Raw genomic sequence first — 21,710 nt, 5'->3', positions numbered from 1 at the left:
AACAAAGTCATTCAAAGTAGAAAATATTGGGCTTCACTCTCCAACATCTTCCTAAGTTTGTTCTTAACTGTGTTCTTGAGAAAGGTTCTAAGAAAAATTCTACATCAGATTCATGACGTGTTCTCACCTCTGTGCTCTTGAGTGTGTGTTGATTCTGTTCTTACCTGAGAACAAATCCCACATAAGAGAACATTGATGAACGTCAGAACTGCATAAGTGGATTTTAAGAAGAAATTTCTTCTGAAGAACAGTTGGACAATGAGGACCAATACTTTTTTGGGGACTGTTTTGCCTCACAACGCTCTGCACGTACCTCTACACCACAAACAGATTTTCAAAAAGACATTTTATCTCAAAACTATCATAAAACAGTGTCTCAGCCATCAGGCAGTGAATTCATAACCATTTCATGTAGGAACTTTCTGTGAGGGGGCTTTTAGAGGTGGACGTCTGGTTCCTATCACCACCACTGTGAACAGTTCTGTAAGTTTCTCTAGAACAGAGAGTTTCACACCAAACCACTCTGAACGACTCTGTTTACATCTTAAACATTTCACTATGCAGAAATTTAGGAAAATCACTTGGATTGCAGATATGTTATTTCTTTATTTATGCAAGCATGGAACCTCTTCAGCCTTTACTTCTCTTATTAAAGTGAGCTAAAGGTTAAGAAGCTGACAGACCTACACTCTTCAATACAAAGGTGCCAAAAAGGGTTCTTTGGAGATGCAGAAGAACCACTTTTGGTTCTAAAGAAACTTTCAAGTGGCTGATTCTTTTTGTAATAGAAATATTTGAATAATATTTGAATGTGAAGAACCTTTGTAAAGTTTGAACAACCTCCACATGATGTGAAGTTTCTATACCAGCTCAGAGTTTTTCCCCCCAAGCCAGGAACCATTAAGGAACCCTTTTTTTTTAAGAGCGTGCTGATACTGCTCTGATATGTACGGCCTGCTTTTATATGTACATAACTTGCTCGCTGGCTCAGGGCTATTTTCAGTAAGAAAAAGCTTATGTGAAAGATGTGATGCATAGCTGAAATGCAGGCATATGTGAGCATGAGTCTGGGGGGTTGAAAGTGCTACCTTAACCTTCAGATCACAGAGATGAATGAGGCTGTAAATCAATCACGGATGGCCTCCTGAACAGTGCTCGAGTCTAAGTTTAGATCACTTTGTTGGGGTATTGATGATGTAGCTCAGAGCTGATGTAGCTTTTAGAGCTGGACTGAAGCTGGACTCACTCAGCTACAAATTTTCTGACCTTCAGAACCTTCCTGGAAATGTGAATGAACCCAAGTTTTTCCAGAACTGCAGTACGCCGATCCTTTATCCGAAGTGACCTGCGTTAACCGGAAGGGTTTAGCGTCTGGGGTTAAGTGCCGTACTCAACTGAGATCAAATGAGTCTAATTCCCTGACCAGAGGGCTACCACCACCCCAGGTATTAACACTGGCTCGAATAGATATCCAAAATACTTCATGCATATCATGCTTTTCACTGGAACTCTTGTACAAGGCAAAGTCAGAATGCAGCCCAAACAAAATCCATCACAACCCTCTGGGCATCTCGAAAGACTTCCCTGCAAGCCGGAGTATCTCCTATATTGTTCTGCTGATCCATAAGATGGTTCTACCTGCTGTCACTAGTTTCTGCAAGTCTGTTGTTCATAATGCCCAGAGCTCCAACTCCACCAGAGAAGCCATTGTGCCTTGAGCTTCCACAAACTGTCCTCGGGTATCCGTTTGCCGACTCCGAGAGCTGCTTCTGCATGATGGCCAGTGAGATCTTGTTGGAGCCTGTTAAGTCCCGCATAGAAATCATCTCACCGGAGAGTCTCCTTCCTTCCGTGTCACTCCCTTCCGCATCAGGTGGGCGGCCAAAGCGCCCCTGCCTGAGGCGCGAGCCGGGCCGGATGGCGTTGCGTCGTCCCAAGAAGGCATTGGCCTTGTTGCAACGCTGGCAGCAAAGGCAACTCATCTTGCCCAGCATCCAGTTAAGCACCTGTTTGATGACAATGGAGATCACGTTGAAGAGCGAGTAGATACAGCAGACGCCCGTCAAAATGAAGAGGAAGTTGGCGAGCCGGTACAGGCCCTGGTAGTCATAGGCTTCGCTCTGGCTGCTGACCAGGTCTCCGAAGCCAATGGTGCTGAACGTGACGAAGCAGAAGTAGAGCGAGTCAAGGTAGGCCCAGCCTTCCACGGGGGTGTACATGGCTGAGGCGCAGCAAGAGATGACGATAGCCGACAGGCCCAGGATCAGCATCACGTGGTAGACGGACGGCTTCCAGCCCGGAAGACTGCTGGCCGCAAAGTCCTGGCAGATCCCGGGTGGAAGGAGGCCACTGGTGCGCAAACGACGCAGCCGGAATGCTTTCATCACCACGGCCAGCAGGGTGATGATCCGCTCCAGGAAGAGGTTGAAGAAGAGGATGGTGGCCGCACAGCCGAGAAGGCCGTAGAAGATCAGGAACACTTTGCCAGCCACCGTCACTGGGGTGGTCATCCCGAAGCCTAGAGGAAGAAGACCACATGTGAGGGATTCAGCGTGAAATTATACTAAGCATAAAAATACAAAGTGAGTTCAGGTAAAGTGGGATGAGCTTCATGCTCCGTAGCTCTTTGAAGGTCAGGAGCTGATCAAATAATAATCACCCAATGGACACTTGTCAATCAGCATTTGTTTTCATTGGCCCCCATATAGAAATCTGATATATGGCAATATGTGGATTTCAAATATATGACATATGTTAGCATGTATGAATTTCCCTTATATGTAACTAAGGGTACATCAAGGGTCCATCTCAGTACCTTTAGTCAGGGAACATAACTGAACCATAATCCACTGAAATGATATGTTCTAAGCTGTACTGACTCCACACACCCCGTCTCGTCTCCAGGCTTTTATTTTACTGTTCTGTTTGAAACATTCGGTTATGAAAAGGTACAAATACGAACTTTTCACCTGGAAAAACTTATTTAAGGTTCACAATCAGACCTTAAAACCACTGTTGGAGCTTTGAGGAACATTTACACTGTTTGTACCTTGAAGAACAAAAAATATACCTGAACAGAACCTTTATTTCTAATAGTAGCAAGTAAAGTTTATTTATATAGCGCTTTTTACAACAGGTGTTGTCACAAAGCAGCTTTACAAGGAAATCAGCATTACAGAAAGAAATCCAGGTCTGAGCCCCCATGAGCGTCGCCAGTGGTGACAGTGGCAAGGAAAAACTCCCTAAGAGAAACAGGAAGAAACCTTGAGAGGAACCAAGACTCAGAAGGGGAACCCATCCTCCTCTGGTCGACACCGGATAGTAAACATTGTTAGTACAAAAACAGGGAACAGGAGCAAATGATTAATTTGATTAGTTTGGTTCATGCAGCAGCAGCAGCAGCATCAGTGAGGTCAGGTTGTGAGGGTGAGGTTTGCACGGCGAGCAGTGGCACCCGATCAAGGCAGAAGAGGCAGCATCATCAGACGCACAGGATGGGCAGCTGTTCAACTCGGCAAAGGAAACGAAAGAAAGGAAAAACACAGAGAGTCAGTTCTGTAATGGGTGATTGATTAATTTGATTAGTTTAAATGATTGATTAGTTCAAATGATTAATTTTGATTAGTTCATGTAGCAACAGCAGTAGCATCAGTGGGGTCAGGTTGTGTATACACTATATATAAAAATAGAGTATATTTCAGTGAGTTATCAATATATACAAACATACATGTGTGAAAATAATCCTCCAACCTCCAAAAATATCCAGCCAAAAGCGTCCTGTGGGCAGCGTCCTGTGACCACTGATGAAGGACTAGAGGATGACCAACACAAACTGTGCAGCAGCAGATGAGCTATCGACTCTGACTTTACATCTACAAGGTGGACTGACAAGGTAGGAGTGTCTAATAGAGTGGACAGTGAGTGGACACAGTGTTTAAAAACTCCAGCAGCACTGCTGTGTCTGATCCACTCAGACCAGCACAACACACACTAACACACCACCACCACGTCAGTGTTACTGCAGTGCTGAGAATGACCCACCACCCAAACAGTACCTGCTCTGAGGGGGACATTTGTGAGGAGATTAGATATAAAATAATAATTGATGCTTTTGTGTATTTTCTCCTAAATATATATTTTCTGTTTTTTTCCTGAAGCTGAGAAATGAATAACTTGTACTTAATGGCTGTTTTGACTAGAAATGAAATAAACGGAGGGTGGTCTCTGACTTTTGCACAGTACTGTAAAGAAACATTGAAGTAAGTCTGGCTACACTTTACATTATTAATATTTTTCTCTCAGGGAAATAAAAGAGGTTTCTGTGCTTCGGTGGTTTGTGTTTGTGTGTGTGAGTACGTTAGTGTCGCCGTATGTGAGAGGAGTAAGATGGATGAGTCGGTGGGAATCCTGCCGCATTGGCGCTTACTGGGTGAGAACTGTAGTGTGGTGCGGGTGGCCGGGGGGCTGTGGGGGGGTGGCACAGGACAAAGACTGAAGCTGCAGCAGTGAAGGAGCATTAGCTGATCGACTGAACTGATGCAGTGTCAGCTCTCAGAGCAGCACCTACACATACCCACACACTCGGCATGTGCCAGTATAAAAATGTAAAAATCATATATATATATATATATATATATATATATATATATATATATATATATATATATATATATATTATACACACAGTGGAGTCCAAAAGTCAGACACCACATTGAAAATTTGGCTTTTTTTATTTAAACCTGGACACAAACAGCAAGTTTTATAATCTTAAAAAATGTAAAACAAAAAAAGAAAAAAGTTTTGACAAATAAAATGAATAAGAAATATTCAAAATTCTGCACTATTTCTAGTTTACTATTCAAACTGGAGCAAATTTCTAGTGAAGCTTGTGTTCAGACAGCTCTCAGGTGGATCTGATCTGCTGAACACCACCAAATACTAAGAAATTCAGAAATTCATGTTCAAATTTCAAAGACTCTACTTTTCGAAAGTTTTTAAAGAAGAAGTTGACAGAATTAAATGGTCTTATAATAGACTTTACAATCTTAACATGTGAATTATTAAACATGTTGACTAGATTTAAAATAATTTCATGTATATCGCTGCTGTTGAAAGAAAACCTCATATCTCCATTTTTGTCGTTTATCAGTTTTTGACATAGTTCAAAAATGTCTGTTGCTCTTTACATTGTGTGTAAATTTCATGAAGAATGGACCAAAAGAAACGGCCCAAAATGACTTGGAAAAATGTCTGGTTCCATTGACTTACATTAAAAGTGAAGTAGGTTTTGTCCTTCTCCTGTAAAGTTACCAACACTACTACTTTTAAGATTAAGTGACCCTTATTAGTCCCACAAAGGGGAAATTTCACCTCCGCATTTTTCCCACCCAAGCAGTGAAACACCACACACACGCTAGGGGCAGTGGGCACACTTGCCCAGTGGTGGGCAGCCCTATCCATGGCGCCCGGGGAGCAGTTGGGGGTTAGGTGTCTTGCTCAAGGGCACTTCAGTCACATACTGTCGGCTCAGGGGATCCAACCGGAGACCTTACAGTCATAGGGCTGGTTCCCTGACCTCCAGCCCACGACTGCCCCCAAAGTACGTCAATGTAACCATATATATATATATATATATATATATATATATATATACACACACACACACACACACACACACACACACACACACACACACATGTATATGTATATATAGTTTTTAAACACCTCAGTGTCACTGCTGGACTGAGAATAGTCCACCAACAAGGTAGGAGTGTCTAATAGAGTGGACAGTGAGTGGACACAGTGTTTAAAAACTCCAGCAGCACTGCTGTGTCTGATCCACTCACGCCAGCGCAACACACACTAACACACCACCACCACGTCAGTGTTACTGCAGTGCTGAGAATGACCCACCACCCAAATAGTACCTACTCTGTGAGGGTCCATGGGGGTCCTGACCACTGAAGAACAGGGTAAAAGGGGGCTAACAAAGTATGCAGAGAAACAGATGGACAACAGTCTGTAACTGTAGAACTACAAAGTGCACCTATATAGTAAGTGGAGCTGATAAAATGGACAATGAGTGTAGAAACAAGGAGGTGGTCAGAATCTTATGGCTGATCGGTGTAGATGTAGAGAGAGAGGGAGAGAGAGAGAGGGAGAGAGAGAGAGGGAGAGAGAGCTCTGTGACAGTAGAACAGAGAAGCGGATCAAGCTGACCTTGAAGCGGCTCATCATTAATTAATTAACCTCCTCTCTCTCTCTGCTCTCCCTCGCGCTGAGGGTTCTCCTGTTAAGTGAGAGTAAAGGTGAGTCTGCCGCGAGCGAGCCAGCTCTGTCCCTCATTACGGTCTCAATTACCCCAGGCAACCGCCATCGATTCTGCCCGCTGGTTCAGAGTCATTGCTTTCGACTGCTGCGTCAGGAGGCATTACTGAGAGAACAGAGAACCTCACAGGCCCACAAATAGCCAACAGGAACCCGCTGGACTTTTTCGGCACTTTCACTTCAAACTGAATCCTTAGTTCAATACGTGATGTGTGACCCTGTAGAAGTAATTTAGGCAACGTTTCACAGGTACACTCTTAAAAAATGGTTCTTCAGGGTTCTTTAGTGAGGAAAATGGTTTTATACACAAGTACGAACACTTAAAGAACCCTCTGCATGTTTGAAGGATTCTTTGCATGGTCAAGTGTTCTTCAGGTTGAAGGAGAATGTGTTGTGTATGGTTCTACATGGAACCTTTGTGAAAAAGGTTCTACATAGCACCAAAAATGGTTCCTCTATTGGTACAATATCAAGCTGGTAAGCATAGAAGAAACCTTTTTTGTGCTCTATAGAACCCTTTTCAAAAAGATTCTACGTAGAACCATTTAGAACACATTCTCAATCAATCTGAAGAACGCTGTCATGATGCAACACAACTCTTAATCATGCAAATGGTTCCTTCAGTGTTCATGGTTCTATACAACCATTTTCTTTACTAAAGAACCCTTGAAGAATCATAATTATTATAATTAAGAGTGTATATGGTTCTATAAAACCTTAAAACAGGGTTCCGCTATTGTTACAATATCAAGCTTGTTACAATAGAAGAACCATTTTTGGTGCTATATAGAACCCTTTTCAAAAAGGTTTTTTAAAGAACCATCTACAACACATTTTCAATCAATCTGAAGAACTTTTCATGATGCAAAGAACCCCGTAATCATGGAAATAGTTTATTGAACCATTTTCTTTACTAAAGAGCCCTTGAAGAACCATGTTTTTAGAGAGAGTATATGGTTCTATATAGCATCAAAAAGGGTTCTGCTATTGTTACAATGTCAAGCTTGTAAACATAGAAGAACCCCTTCTAGTACTACTGTTATAGAACCCTTTTCAAAAACGTTTTGTGTATCAACAGCACAACCTCCATCAATCTGAAGAACCATTTCACCAAACAAAGAACCAGTTAAGCTTGCAATTGGCTCTTTGAGTGTTCATGGTTCTATATAGAACCGTTTTCTTTACTAAAGAACCCTTGAAGAACCATCTTTTTTAAGTGTGTAAATAGAGCAAGTCTATAATAAATTAGTGCTCACGGCTCCTGAACGCCTTCTATAGTGAAATACAAAGGCCAGCATGGTCATAATTGAGTTTTATAATGAAGTTTTTGACCAAAAATAAGGGTCATATATACACAAGTGCAGGATTTCCTGAGACTCCGCAGTTTGGTGTCGGGTTTAAAGGACGCAGTAAAATAATGGAGCTGTCAACAAGTTCAAAACGGATCAGAAAATGAAAGGTCAGTGATGAGGAGTGTTAATAGATGAAGTTCTTTCCCACCAAAATGTTTATAGGGGTGTAATTTAACTCTGGCTGAGAAAACCGAGTTATGAAATTTGTGCTGCATCTTCTTAAATATACATGTCTGAGTTTAAACTGTGTTATTTTGATGGTAAATATTCCTTCAGCATGTGTTTGAGGTTCGTGTCTCTGTTTGTCTGCTGTTGTTGTTAAAGGGGAATTCCAAATTTTCAAAAATTTCTTGCAAATTCCTGCATAATTCCTGCATAATTAAGTGGTTAAGATGTAAACAGAGTGGTTCAGAGTGGTTTGGTGTGAAACACTCTGTCCTAGAGAAACTTACTGAGTCAGAACTGTTCACAGTGGTGGTGATAGGAACCAGACGTCCACCTCTAAAAGCTCCCTCACAGAAAGTTCCTACATGAAATGGTTATGAATTCACTGCCTGATGACTGAGACACTGTTTTATGATAGTTTTGAGAAGATATCTGTTCTAAAACATTTTTTAAATCCATTCAGTGTGGAGAGGTAAAATAGTCCCCAAAGAAAACTTATTATTTCAGATTTTCCACTAATCTTTTATGTTTGTGTTGTAGTCATGACGACCCCTGGTTCCTATCACCACCACTGTAAAGACATCTGAACCATTTCACACCAAACCACTCTGAAGCACTCTGTTTACACCTCACACACTGAATAAATTTTATAAAATTGGTGGCATTCCCCTTCTAAGGGAGTCTTTGGACAACATCACTTTGAGGCTGTAATGCAAAAATACATCTGGTTTAAAAAGGTGAGGACTATCAGTGTAAAACTGGCTGCCATGAGCTGCTCAATCTTTAGGAAATACATAATCAGCCACAAATGTAAGATCTAAACCCACAACCTTTGTTTTGCCCTCCCTTAAATGCATATGAATTCTGCATTTTTCTGCGCACAAGGTCCATAAACTGCCCCTTTGGTCTCCTGCACTGGTGTCACACAGAACACACTGCAAAAAAAGCCATCTTGCCAAGTGACATTATCTTAAATCTAGTCAATATATCTATATAAATTGACATAAAATTAATAAAATTAAATATTTTTTTAATAAAAATTGCTTTCTTGTGGTCTGCTAGGTGGGCCTTGTGGTAGAAAACATTGAGAACCCCTGGACCAGAGCCAACAGTGCAGGACACACTGGCAATGGATGGCACGACACTCATAGACAGGGACCAGAACCCCTGGACCAGAGCCAACAGGGCAGGACACACTGGCAATGGATGGCACGACACTCATAGACAGGGACCAGAACACCTGGACCAGAGCCAACAGGGCAGGACACACTGGCAATGGATGGCACGACACTCATAGACAGCCTGGAGCACCCGAAGGCCGATGGTTGGCTTTGTGTGTTAGAGCCTTTACGAGTCAGGTAATGAGGTGCTTCACACCTACAGAAAAGCAGTAACTCTAGAAAGTGAGTAATACGTTGTATCAGTAATTGCCATGCACACTTCTTTGTCCTTGTTTCCTGTGTCTCTCTAACTCTGCATCCTAAACAAGAGAGATATTTACTCCCTCGTCCCAAAGTCACCAAGTCACATGACCACTAATGCACTGCTAGCTCATTTTGTTCAGAGTGCCTGGGGAAAGTTGACTCCGAATGGCTCCACAGCAATGCTCTTATTGCTTCATTCAGTCTTACTCTGCTGTCAGTTCCTTTTAGGAAATAATTACACCCAAGAACATCTAAATTGGCCATTTTTTCACAGCACTTTACAGAGCTTGGTAGCTTGTCCTTTAAAACTCCCCTTTAGAGCTGCCTTCCAAGCACAGTCTGCATCCCAGCCAACACAAGTCAGTGGGCCTGAGCCCAAGAGCAGATGTACCACCACTAATCTGCTCCCCATTCATCGCTCCAAAATGAAAACTACTGCAGAACAATGAATTTACTCACATACGGCGGCGTATAAAACTAATCATCTTAGAATGGTTAATGCTTGCTTTGGATGTAATTATGCCCAGAGGAGTGAAACTTGGGGGTTGGGAAATTAAAACGATGCTATTATCTTTAATTATGGCTGAGAAGGAGCAATATGCTCTTTGAAATTTAGTGCTAGGGCCAAAAAATTGAAATGGCACTGAGGAGGAACTCTAAAAAGGAACTTTATCACTATGATACAGAATCAAACACTAAAATAATTGAATATATGCTGCATGAAATCACATCAAATGTTTGAAATTTAGTGCAAACTAAAGCAATGAGCCATGAGAGGCCACACATTACAGTGATTTTACATCAGGTGAGGGTGTAATTCGGTGAGTAAAGTCCGCTTACCCATGATAAAATCACTGTAACTCAAGTGGATTAAAGCAAGAAGCCACTTGAGGCTGTGTGTTACTGTGATTTTATCATGGGGAAGGGTGTTCTTAAGCACAATATGAAGCAAAATAAAACTCTCTTCCCTGAGATAAAATTGCAGTAACGCACGGCCTCAAGTGTCAGGCTCGGACAAAATTCAGACCACACTTACGTAAAAAGTGTTTATTAACAAAGGGAGTATCTGATATCAAAGTCAGCCAGTCCAAGGCCAAAAACCAATACAGCAAAAAGCAGTCCAAAAAGCAATGTCCACAAAACGGAAACAGGGTCAAACCAGAAATCACAAAAATACAGAGAGACCAAGGCAAAAACGCAAGATCAAAGAAAAACTAAGCAAAGTTTATACACAAAATTGCAAACAGACCAAATGGAAGACTCAGTAAGGCTCTGATAACAAAGGCAATACCAGAGCCGGTTTATGAGGAGTCTGGCCTCTTCCTATTTCCCCCATTATATCAAAAACAGGACTTATAAACAGCAGAGGGCGCCCACAAGCGAGTCCTCAATGAATGGGAGTGAATGGAGCTAAACAGCTAAAAACGAAAAATTAAAATAGTTTCTAATCACACAGAACTTTCCTTTAATTTCAGACAGTAGAAGAATGTATTTCACTAAAAAAGCAAAGAAATCTCACCTGTATGTTTCCTTTTTTCTACAGCAAACGGGTTTTGGGCAGCAGAAGGCGGGCATTACTGCTACTGAGAGCTGATTGGTTGGCATTACTGCTAGAGAGTGATGATTGATTGGCAAGCGGAGTGGCTCATTGGCTGTTCGCGCTCACTGACGTCATGGACATAGGCGTCAGGACATGAGGCGCCGTTTTAAACTCCTATAAGTCGAGTTTAAAAGCTCTTAAAAATATAACAGCAGTGTTAAAATGTTTTATGCTGTTCTGTGTTCAGGAAATGATTGTATTCTTTTACATTAAATTTTTACAAATGCTTAAACTTTGATTCTGCTCAAATGCTCCATATCAACCCATTCATTTTGGACTCGCTCGGGAGCGCCCTCTAGTGTTTGAGAAACTCGGAAGACATTGTAGAGTGGTGATTCTCCTCTCTACAAGTTCTCTGGCAATACTGCACAATGTGCTAAACTGAAGCCCAGGCTTATAGACCAAACTAACAGGAACCATAACCTGAAACAGGTGAGAGAGATCAGTAGTCAGGTAAGGCAGAACATTAGAGAGTCATGTGAGGAAGGTTGGTGGTCATGTGATCGGATGTGGGGTTCTGGGTGCTGGAGTCCAGAGGCTGAGAGGCAGAGATAGTGGGAACGGAGGGAAGTGTGATCTCAAGTGTCTTGTTGTTTTTAGCAAATGGCAGCCAACAGAAATATGATAGTTATTAATAATAATAATAATAATAATAATAATAAACAACTATGTTTTATCACCTGTCTGTTAAGCACTTTGAGCTGCCACCGGCATGAAAAGTGCTATATAAATAAAAATATTATTATGTTATTATTATAACATAAAATATGATAAAATACACATTTAAAAAAATAATTAAAGTTATTATTATTAATAATAATCAACACAAGCATGTATTCTGCCACGAAATGTAGTTCCTTTAGAGTTTGGTATTGTTGCCAAGCATGAGGAGAACAACGTTCGGTCAGCCATCACTGTGCACTGTCATTTCATTTTAGCTTTTGGTCGTATAATAATGAACACATGTTAATACAGCACTGTTTACTACAAAGACCTTCCCTTTATAAGTACATTTTAGTCACCAAATCACCACCGCAAGTCTTAATTAGCACCAACACAATACCCTCTTCTCACTCTGGGGCTGAGTCTCAAACGGCTCCCTGCTCCCTACATAGTGCACTACAGGAGTTTAAATACTGGATCCTGCAGCCCAACAGAGCAAAATACAGCTGAGAAACAGTCATTTGGGACTCAGACTCATCCACACTCGATAAATAGTGCACTGTTTGGCTGTAGAAGCTACGATTTCTAAACTTATAGAACACTGTTTAGGGACTACGGAGCCGTTTGGGATTCAGCCTGGGTTTGATGTGACGTCTGTCTGAAACACAGACATTTGAAGACATTCAAGTGACGTTCTTTAGACTTTTATACTGCAGTTTTACAGTGAATCATAGTGTAAGTGCTTTAATTCAAGTCTATGATATTAATGATGGAGCTGTTTACAATCTTTTAGCCTGTTCTCTATCTGACCAGCTGAGTTCTAGTTAAGAAAATAAGCTGCCAGCTCCTCAGTTTAAACAGAACCGGGTTGGTACTTCATCAGTACAGATTATTCCATTAGCAGCACAAGGATTTTTCGTGATGTGGTGCAGTGATACAGAGCTCTTCAGTCACACTGTACAGCCCTGATTTGTGTCAAATATGTTACCACAGCACAGAGTTGATTTATTGTTTTGTATTGTTTGTGTGTTTGTTTTGATGTTTGCCTGAGAAGTTTGCCATCATATCCACCGAGACGGCGGCCGAGGGTGACTCTCCAGCTGTGGCTCAGAGGCTAATTGGACTGGCTGTTTGAGTGACACTATATCTCAGCCGTGATGCAGCCTGGACTGGCCGCTTGAGTGATGCTGCATTGCAGCTATGGGGCTTTCGGGACTGAGACCTGATTGACGTGACCTGAGCCTGGGCTGGGTGCTCGGTTGCCGCTGCACTGCAGCTGTGGGACTGCCTGGACCAGTGATGTTTGGCTGCATGAGGTTAAGCATGCAAATGGTTCTTTGAGTGTTCATGATTCAATATAGAACCCTTGTCTTTACCAAAGAACCCTTGAAGAACCATCTTTTTAAGGAGTGTATCAATTAAACAAGTGTTTGTTAAGTGTGATAAAAACACAAGTTTTCAAAAACACAAAAGCGAAATGAAAACTATAATATTCACTGCAAAACTAAAATTAAAAGGAATTAATGAGAAAAAAACTATAGTTTTAATTTTTTCACTGTGTGAAAAAGTTTAGAAGTGTAACTCTTCTGCTGAGCTAATGTGCTAATTTTATTCTAGACTCATCAAACACCTGCAATCACAGTGTTTATCATAATACTAAAACAACGTTTACAACATTTAAAAATCTGAGAATCTGGTTGCGTGTGAGCTTCCTACTGTGTAAACATGTACTGTAAATGGCAGCAGTCTTCCCTCGTAGTAGCGCCAGCTCTCTCCTCTGTGGCTGTTTTGTATCTTCTCTGACAAAACGAAAAATCCACAAACGAGAAGACGGATCATTTCTTGAGCGCATCATTGAGCGCATTGACAGTGAACGCCCAGTCTGATGCAATTTGGCGTCTCCTTGCCAGAAACAGGAGCTATTTCTGCTGGCCGGGCGTCTCTGGGGACCTGAATACTAGGCCAGACTCTGAGAAAACAGAGATGATGAGGCAGAGTTTATTTTTTTCCTGATGCCTATGTTTCTCTGACGAGCAGGAAATCATTAGTCACCGGCTGGAGTGCAGGGGGTCTGTGGAGAACAGGCACAGGATGGGGCGGAGTTGGGGGGTGGGGGGGGTTTGATGAAAAACGTCCGGTTTGCAGCCCAAATTACACAACCATCTGCTCATCAGTCAGTCTGATACTCATCATGTGCCAGATCTTACACATATACATGCCCAGATTACGCTGCACACATGCACATTCCCGACAATCAGGAGAGACCAGCTAACATCTGCTCCATACGTTTCTCCCAATTTTCATCTTTTCATCAAAGTTGAATCCCAAGTGAGAACCTAAATTCAACAATTAGCGCTGTACAAGGCCAGCAATGCATCATCATTAATATTTCATTATACTGATCAGAGACGGTGTTAGAGTAGAGCTCACTGTGATACTGTATGAATAACAACAACAGCCATGAAAATAATAATAATAATAATAATAATAATAATAATAATAATAATAATAATAATAATCCATTTTAATTAACTATAGCACCTTCTCCAAGAGTTCGACATGTACAGCATTTAAAATATATACAAAATAAAAACAAATGTGGACGTTTGCGATAAAAATCAAATTACAGACTTCAAATTTTCTGCTGCTCAGATGCTATCAGGGAAATGATCACAGTGCAGAATACAGGGGGTCCGAGGGGGATCCAGGACCACCACTTAACCTCTTTGACCCCTGAATTCTCAAAATCAAAATTCTGGGGGTTTAACTTTTCGTGACATTATGCTGTCTGTCAAGGAAAAACAGACGGTCAAATCCAGATTCAGTGAAGCTGATTGTTTATCTGCTTCCCCCGCAATCAGCTTCTGTCTTTGGTGCTCTTAACTAACTAGAGCTGCAGCACTGCTCTGCCTCAGGGTGGCGCTGTAGCAGACTGGTTCACCCAGTTGGTCCTTCATAGCCTAGAAACTGTAACTCTGCCCGGATTCCTCTGAAAAACTTTACAATGAGCTGCAGCAGATCTGTAAATCTGAAAACTCGCCCAGTTTCCCAAGAGTTTGGAGTGAAGAGTGACTGTTCCTCATTTCTCACACTGAGGACAGAAGAGGAGACGAGGAAGATCTCAGTTACTGTGAGGAAGAGCGCAGAACCGCACTAGAACAGAGACTCTACAGAAGAGGAGACGAGGAAGATCTCAGTTACTGTGAGGAAGAGCGCAGAACCGCACTAGAACAGAGACTCTACAGAAGAGGAGACGAGGAAGATCTCAGTTAGTGTGAGGAAGAGCGCAGAACCGCACTAGAACAGAGACTCTACAGAAGAGGAGACGAGGAAGATCTCAGTTACTGTGAGGAAGAGCGCAGAACCGCACTAGAACAGAGACTCTACAGAAGAGGAGACGAGGAAGATCTCAGTTAGTGTGAGGAAGAGCGCAGAACCGCACTAGAACAGAGACTCTACAGAAGAGGAGACGAGGAAGATCTCAGTTACTGTGAGGAAGAGCGCAGAACCGCACTAGAACAGAGACTCTACAGAAGAGGAGACGAGGAAGATCTCAGTTAGTGTGAGGAAGAGCGCAGAACCGCACTAGAACAGAGACTCTACAGAAGAGGAGACGAGGAAGATCTCAGTTACTGTGAGGAAGAGCGCAGAACCGCACTAGAACAGAGACTCTACAGAAGAGGAGACGAGGAAGATCTCAGTTACTGTGAGGAAGAGCGCAGAACCGCACTAGAACAGAGACTCTACAGAAGAACAGCTGATAAAACAAACATTTACTGACACTGAAGCATCAGCGGTGCTATAGAGAGAGTTAGCAGACAGACAACATGGGACCCCTGAATACCAGGGGGGCTTCATACACTGGAGATGATTCCACAGAAGTGGAGAAGCAGAGGAGAACGCTCTAGCACCCTTAGAAGGATGTCTGGTTTTGGGCACAACTAAAAATCCAGAGCTCACTGAACAGAGAGAGCGAGATGGACAGTAAGCAGACAGCATGTCAGACGTGTAGTCAGTAAGGACCTTACAGGTAAGAATAGTGCTTTATAAGTAGTCCAGAGAGAGTCAGGTAACCAGGGCAGAGTCTGGTAAGAACGAGTTATTTATATAGATCATTTTGAGGGATGAGACACCAACAAGCAGAACATTACAGCAATCGAAGTATGAAGACATAAATGCATGTATAAGGTGTTAGGCATCTACAACTGTACACTGTAAAAGATGTCTTATCAGATCAACCTAAAAAAAATACTTCATGTGGTGACAAGTAAATTAAGTAGTTTATTCAACCCAAATAAATACTTTTAATGAATGATTCTTTCAACGATATTTTATTTTATAATATAAAAAATAATCTAAATTTTTGATTCAAATAAAACTAGTTTAATTGCTTGTTACCACATGAAGTATTTTTTTAGATCTGACGAGCATTTTTTACAATGTATAATTTTGTTGACATGAGCATTAAATTAAAAAAGCTGTATCCAAAATAACAAAGACATTTTTAATCTGTACAGATGGAGGAACCCTAGCATTGTCAACAGGAAGGATAACATGGCAAGCTGAGTCAATGATAGACAAATCATATATATATATATATATATATATATATATATATATATATATATATATATATATATATATATAAAAAAACAAATAGATAAATAAAACTGGTCCAAGTACAGACCCCTGTGGAACACCCTAGGCTTTGGGGCTGCCTGCACTCCATTAGCTCTCACAAACTGCTGTCGATTACTCAAATAAGATAAACCAAGACAGTGCAAGGCCAGTAACACCCACATGGCCACACAGTCACTCCAGCAAGGTTGAATGATGCACTGTATCAAATGCAGCTGTGAGTTCAACAGAATAAGAACGCTTAAACAATCAGAGTCAGCTCCATTTCTGTGCTGTGATTCTTCCTAAAACTGAAAGCTTGTAAGATGTAATCAGAGGCGGGTAGAATGGACTAAATAAGTAGCCTAAAAGTAGTGACACTTCAGTAAAATAGTGATTCAAGCAAAAGTAAAAGTGTCCTCCCCTCAAAAAAAAAAAAATCTGAATGGAAGTATAAAAGTATCAGGTCAAAAACTACTGAAGTCCTGAGTAACTTATAGAACCACAGTAGAACATCTTAGTAAATCCTGCATCTGTCAGCAGAGGAACTGAAGTGGGTACAACTAAGTTCTTCTCTTTTTGGTGGAAATAAAATGTGAAAGTCAGAGATGTGACCAATCACAGAGCAGTACAGATGTTGTCACCAGTAAAACATTATGAAATTAAACACACACAAACAATGAATTAGTAACTAAACGGCTGAATGGCTTAAATACTTGAGTAGAAGTATTACAGTAGTAGAAGTAGCATGATTTGAAAATACACAGGAGAGTAGAAATCCAGCAGTATTTACTGAAGTACATGTACTTGAGTAAATGTAACTAGTTATTACCCTTCTTTGGATGTTAGATGATCTTGTAGCATAAAGAGACCATGCTCTAGGACTTTGTCCAGGAAGGGGAGATTAGTTCTAGGCCTGTAATTAGTAAACGAGCTAGCATCAAGGCCGGCTTTTTTAGTTTTTAGAACCTCAGGAACATAACCCAAAGCTAAATAATGGTTAACAGTGTGATAAATGAGCAGGGAGACCTCCAGTAAACACAACTTGAGCAGAGCAGACAGAATAGGGTCAAGACAACAAGTAGTAGAGCGCAGTCTACAAGCAACTTTAGCAACATTGATCTTACTGAACAAACTTAGCAACTGGCAACCGGAAGGGAGGGAAGGCTGGGAAAGCTGCAATAGCATCGTCAGCTTGAGCTGAGGCCATCTGATCCTAATAGTCTTGATTTTTTGTTGGAAAAATTGTCAATAAATCATAAAAGCAGAAATAAGATTACTCGTTGCTCTGTACTTTGGAGTCACCAACGACGAAGGCGTCCTGAGCTGAATCCGCAGTAGCGACGGAAAGATGAGCAGTGAACAGTGGCTCATAATGGGGCGTAAAATGAATAATAATGCTATTCCAGTAAGGAGCAGGATGTGAGTCATACAGCAGGCTAACAGTACGTTCATATGAGGAGACAAGAAGTCGCTGATGTCGCCCCAAGTTTGTCTCTTCAAGGCCGTAAAAACCCAATGCAAGATTCCTGTGGGGTCAACATGTTAATGTTAAAAGTTGACACTGAAAAAGGTTCACACCACGTAAGAGTTTATTTCATGTTGCTAACTATACATCCAAAAAAGTTGTGACACTGTGTAAAATGTAAATAAAAATGCAATGATGTGCAAATCAATTAAACTTTATATTTCATTTAAAATAGTACGAAGACAATATATCAAATGCTGAAACTGAGAATTTTTTTTTTTTTGAAAAATATATGCCCATTTTGAATTTGATGCCAACAACACGTTCCAAAAAAGTTGGGACGGGGGCCTGTTTACCACTGTGTTTCATCACCTCTTCTTTAACAACACTCTGTAAGCGTTTGAGAACTGAGGAGACACTGCTGTAGTTTAGAAAGTGAAATGTTTTCCTGTTCTTGTTTGATACAGGATTTCAGCTGCTCATCAGTTCAGAGTCTCATTTGTTGTATTTTTTATTTAATAAAGTGCCAAATGTTTTCAGTAGTGACAGGTCTGGACTGCAGGCAGGTCAGTTTAGCACCCGGACTCTTTTAATACAGAGCAATGCTGCTGTAATACATGCAGAATGTGGTTTCATATTGTCTTGCTGAAATAATCAAGGCCTTCCCTGAAAAAGACGTCGTCTGGATGGCAGCATATGTTGCCAAAACATGTATATATCGTTCAGCATTAATGGTGCCTTCACAGATGTGGTTCTAACTTGCATTTGTGGATGCAGCGACAAACTGTTTTCACAGTGGTATTCAGGAGTGTTCCTGAGCCCATGCAGTGATTTCCACTACAGAATCATGTCTGTTGCACTATTGTTGCACTATTTGATGGTGCAGTCTTTCACAGAGTGGTGAACCCCTCCTCATCTTTACTTCTGAAAGACTCCGCCTCTCTGAGATGCTCTTTTATACCCAATCATGTTACTGACCTGTTGTCAATCAACCACCAGATGTTTTTTTAGCATTACACAACTTTACCAGCCTTTTGTTCCCCCGTCCCAACTTTTTTGGAACACGTTGTTGGCATCAAATTCAAAATTTCTCAGTTTCAACATTTGATTTGTTGTCTTTGTACTATTTTAAATGAAATATAAAGTTTAATTGATTTGCACATTATTGCATTTTTATTTACATTTTGCACAGCATCCCAACTTTTTTGGAAGTGGGCTGTAGTTTTGACCCAAATAAGTTTTACAAATTTGTAGATTTTAACATATATGTACATTATTAATATCCAAAAACAGAGTTCTCTATGATTATTTGGACAATAAAGTTAAAATTGTTGTGGAAAGATGAATACAAATCAAAATTATAAAACATTTCATTGTTCTAGAACAGCATTCACTGGAATAAAACGTTTGAAAATAATGGAAATGTCTAGCACCAGTGAGTACACATGCATCTGTGAGTGCACAAGCTGAAAATACAGCCATTTTAATTATAATTATTGGCTGCAATTCCAATATCAGGCAGATAGAAATACTTACATTTATCTGTTTATTTGTTAGCATTTCCGCATATGAACATTGTCTGTGTGTATATAGTGCCCACTCATACTAATATTGTTGAGTGAATCTCTCATGAGTTCCAATATAACTTCATTAGTGAAGAAAAGATAAACGAGCCATTGTGTCCTCCTCTTATTGCTCGTTATTTCTGTTATGAAATTTTATGGCCAATGAGTCGTGCATGGAGTCCAGTATTTTCAGCCGTCTGTCAGTATCTAATTTAGCTGGCGGAGAGTGCCGAGCAGCGATCGATTCCACAGCCATTCCTCCTATTGATTTATTGTTGAGAAAATGCGCTGCGTTTTTCTTGCTTCTCCTGCAGCGTTTAATCCGTTTTCCTTCATCGACGCCTCTCTGTTCCTTTTTATCGTCGGCTCAGATTGATAAAAGTGCTCTGAGTTTGAATAATCAATGACTTTTGTCCAGGAAAAGAGTTAATGGGCAAACCATTATCATCTTATACAACATTGTCTTATTTTCACAAAGCTATGTTCATCACTGCTAATCTACCATTATTATGCAGTCGATTCTTGTGCACAATGAGCATGAGAACACCTGACCATCACATCTATATGAGCTTGTTGGACGTCCCCTTCCAAAACCATGGGCATTAGTATGGAGTTGCCCCCCTTTGTGGCTATAACAGCCTCCACTCTTCTGGGAAGCTTTCTACAAGATTTTGGAGTGTCTGTGGGAATTTGTGTCCATTCAGTCAAAAGAGCATTTGTGAGGTCAGACACTGATGTTGGACGAGAGGGCCTGGCTCACAATCTCTGTTCTAGTTTATCCCAAAGGTGTTCAGTGGGGTTGAGGTCAGGGCTCTGTGCAGGCCACTGGAGTTCCTCCACACCAAACTGGTCACTCCATGTCTTTATGGAGCTGCTTTGAGCACAGGGGCTCAGTCATGCTGGAACAGGAAAGGCTCTTCCCCAAACTGCTGACACAAAGCTGGAAGCAGATAACTGTGTAAAATGTCTTTGTGCTGCAGCATCAACATCACCCTTCACTGGAACTGAGAGCCCAAACCCTGAGAAACAGCCCAGCCCATCATCCCTCCTCCACCACACTTTACTGTTGGCTCTGTATTCCGGTAGGTAACGTTCTCCTGGCATCCACCAAACCCAGATTCATCATCAGACTACCAGCGTGGCATTGCGCATAGTGATCTTAGACTTGTGTGCAGCTGCTCAGCCATGGAAACCCATTTCAAGAAAATGTCGACCCACAGTTCTTGTGCTGATGTTGCTTCCAGAGGCAATTTAGAAGTCTGTAGTGAGTGATACAGCAGTAGAGAGGCATGAAGCCTCTTCTTCACTCTGTGAGTCTGCGTGGTCTACCGCTTGTGGTTGAGCTGATGTTGCTCCTCAGTGCCTCCATTTCACAATATTAGCACTTACAGTTGTCAGGGGCAGATCTAGAAGGACTGACATTTCACCAACTGGCTTGTGGCAGAGGTGTCATCCTATGACAGAGCCATGTTTAAAGTCACTGAGCTCTTCAGTGTGACCCATTTTACTGCCACTGTTTGTCTATGGAGGCTGCAAGACTATGTGCTTGATTTTATTCACCTGGTAGCAATGGGTGTGACAGAAACACCTGAACTCAATAATTAGGAGGTCTGTCCACATATTTTTGGCCATTTTGTGTAGCTCCAGCATACTTAATTAATCAAGTGTTTCAGAGGCAATCAGGACCGTTTACACCATGATAGCATCACTTGGCTCCCCCAGTTTCACTCCTACTCAGTCTGCAGGCAGACATGGAACGTGTTCAGCCTGCGGAGCTCCATAAATTAGGAGCAGGAGGCTGTATTTGCGGAGACTACTGTAAAAAAGTACTATACAGCTAGATTTATGAGGAGTGAAATGGAGTCAGTGAATGGATCAGCACGTGTGTCGAAGTGAGAAGGTCAAAGCTAATGGTTAATTTCTCATACAGAGTCTTCGTGGTTTATTTAGCCAGTGTCATCAATCACAAGGTGGTCTTTAATGTATATAATCCTGTGGTGCGGTCAACTTTCAAAGAGGTTACAAAACCAGATTCTACAGTTCCCGGAGTGTAAACCTTCAAAGGTATTTTCCATTACAACATTGCATGGATGAGTGAGAGGGCTTGATATTCAAATGACAAAATCACTGGCGTTAAATTAGCACTTGGAGTGTTGCATCGTCACTGATTTCAAATGTGACCATTTACCACTTGTTTTTTATAATAAGAACTTCATTCGCAAATAACATTATTGAGCAATTTATCCACCATGAGCCCATTAGGGAGTTCAGCGAGGTCATGGAAGGGATAATCACGGAAATGACACGGCCTAAAATCCATTCCATCCTGGAATACCTTCCGAAAAGAGATTTAAAACTAAAGGAACCTTCAGTTCGTCTAAGCCCTAATGATTTCTGTCAAAAAAAAATTCATTGTTAAGTTTTGGAACCAAAAAGGGTTAAATTCTTAAAACACCCAACGAAAAACCACCCAATCAGGATTGTTATCTCTGCTGTATTGAGCCATATGGAAAGTTCTTCAAAGCCTCA

At 41.2% G+C, this 21,710-nt stretch overlaps 1 protein-coding gene across 1 annotated transcript in view; it reads right to left on the bottom strand.

Moving 5' to 3' along the window:
- Positions 1 to 1,194: 1,194 nt before the first annotated feature.
- kcnk12 (potassium channel, subfamily K, member 12) overlaps positions 1,195 to 21,710 on the bottom strand; it is a 56,781-nt gene continuing 36,265 nt past the window's right edge. Inside the window, exon 2 of the mRNA XM_036573387.1 lies at positions 1,195 to 2,518. Within this exon, the coding sequence (XP_036429280.1) occupies positions 1,635 to 2,518 (884 nt within the window). The 3' untranslated portion in view covers positions 1,195 to 1,634. The remainder of the gene's footprint in view (positions 2,519 to 21,710) is intronic.

This window comes from Colossoma macropomum, unplaced genomic scaffold (genome assembly GCF_904425465.1).
Source record: "Colossoma macropomum unplaced genomic scaffold, Colossoma_macropomum, whole genome shotgun sequence".
NCBI lineage: Eukaryota > Metazoa > Chordata > Actinopteri > Characiformes > Serrasalmidae > Colossoma > Colossoma macropomum.
The sequence above is the reverse complement of the archived record's forward strand: the minus strand, read 5'-3'. Positions and strand labels throughout refer to the sequence as shown.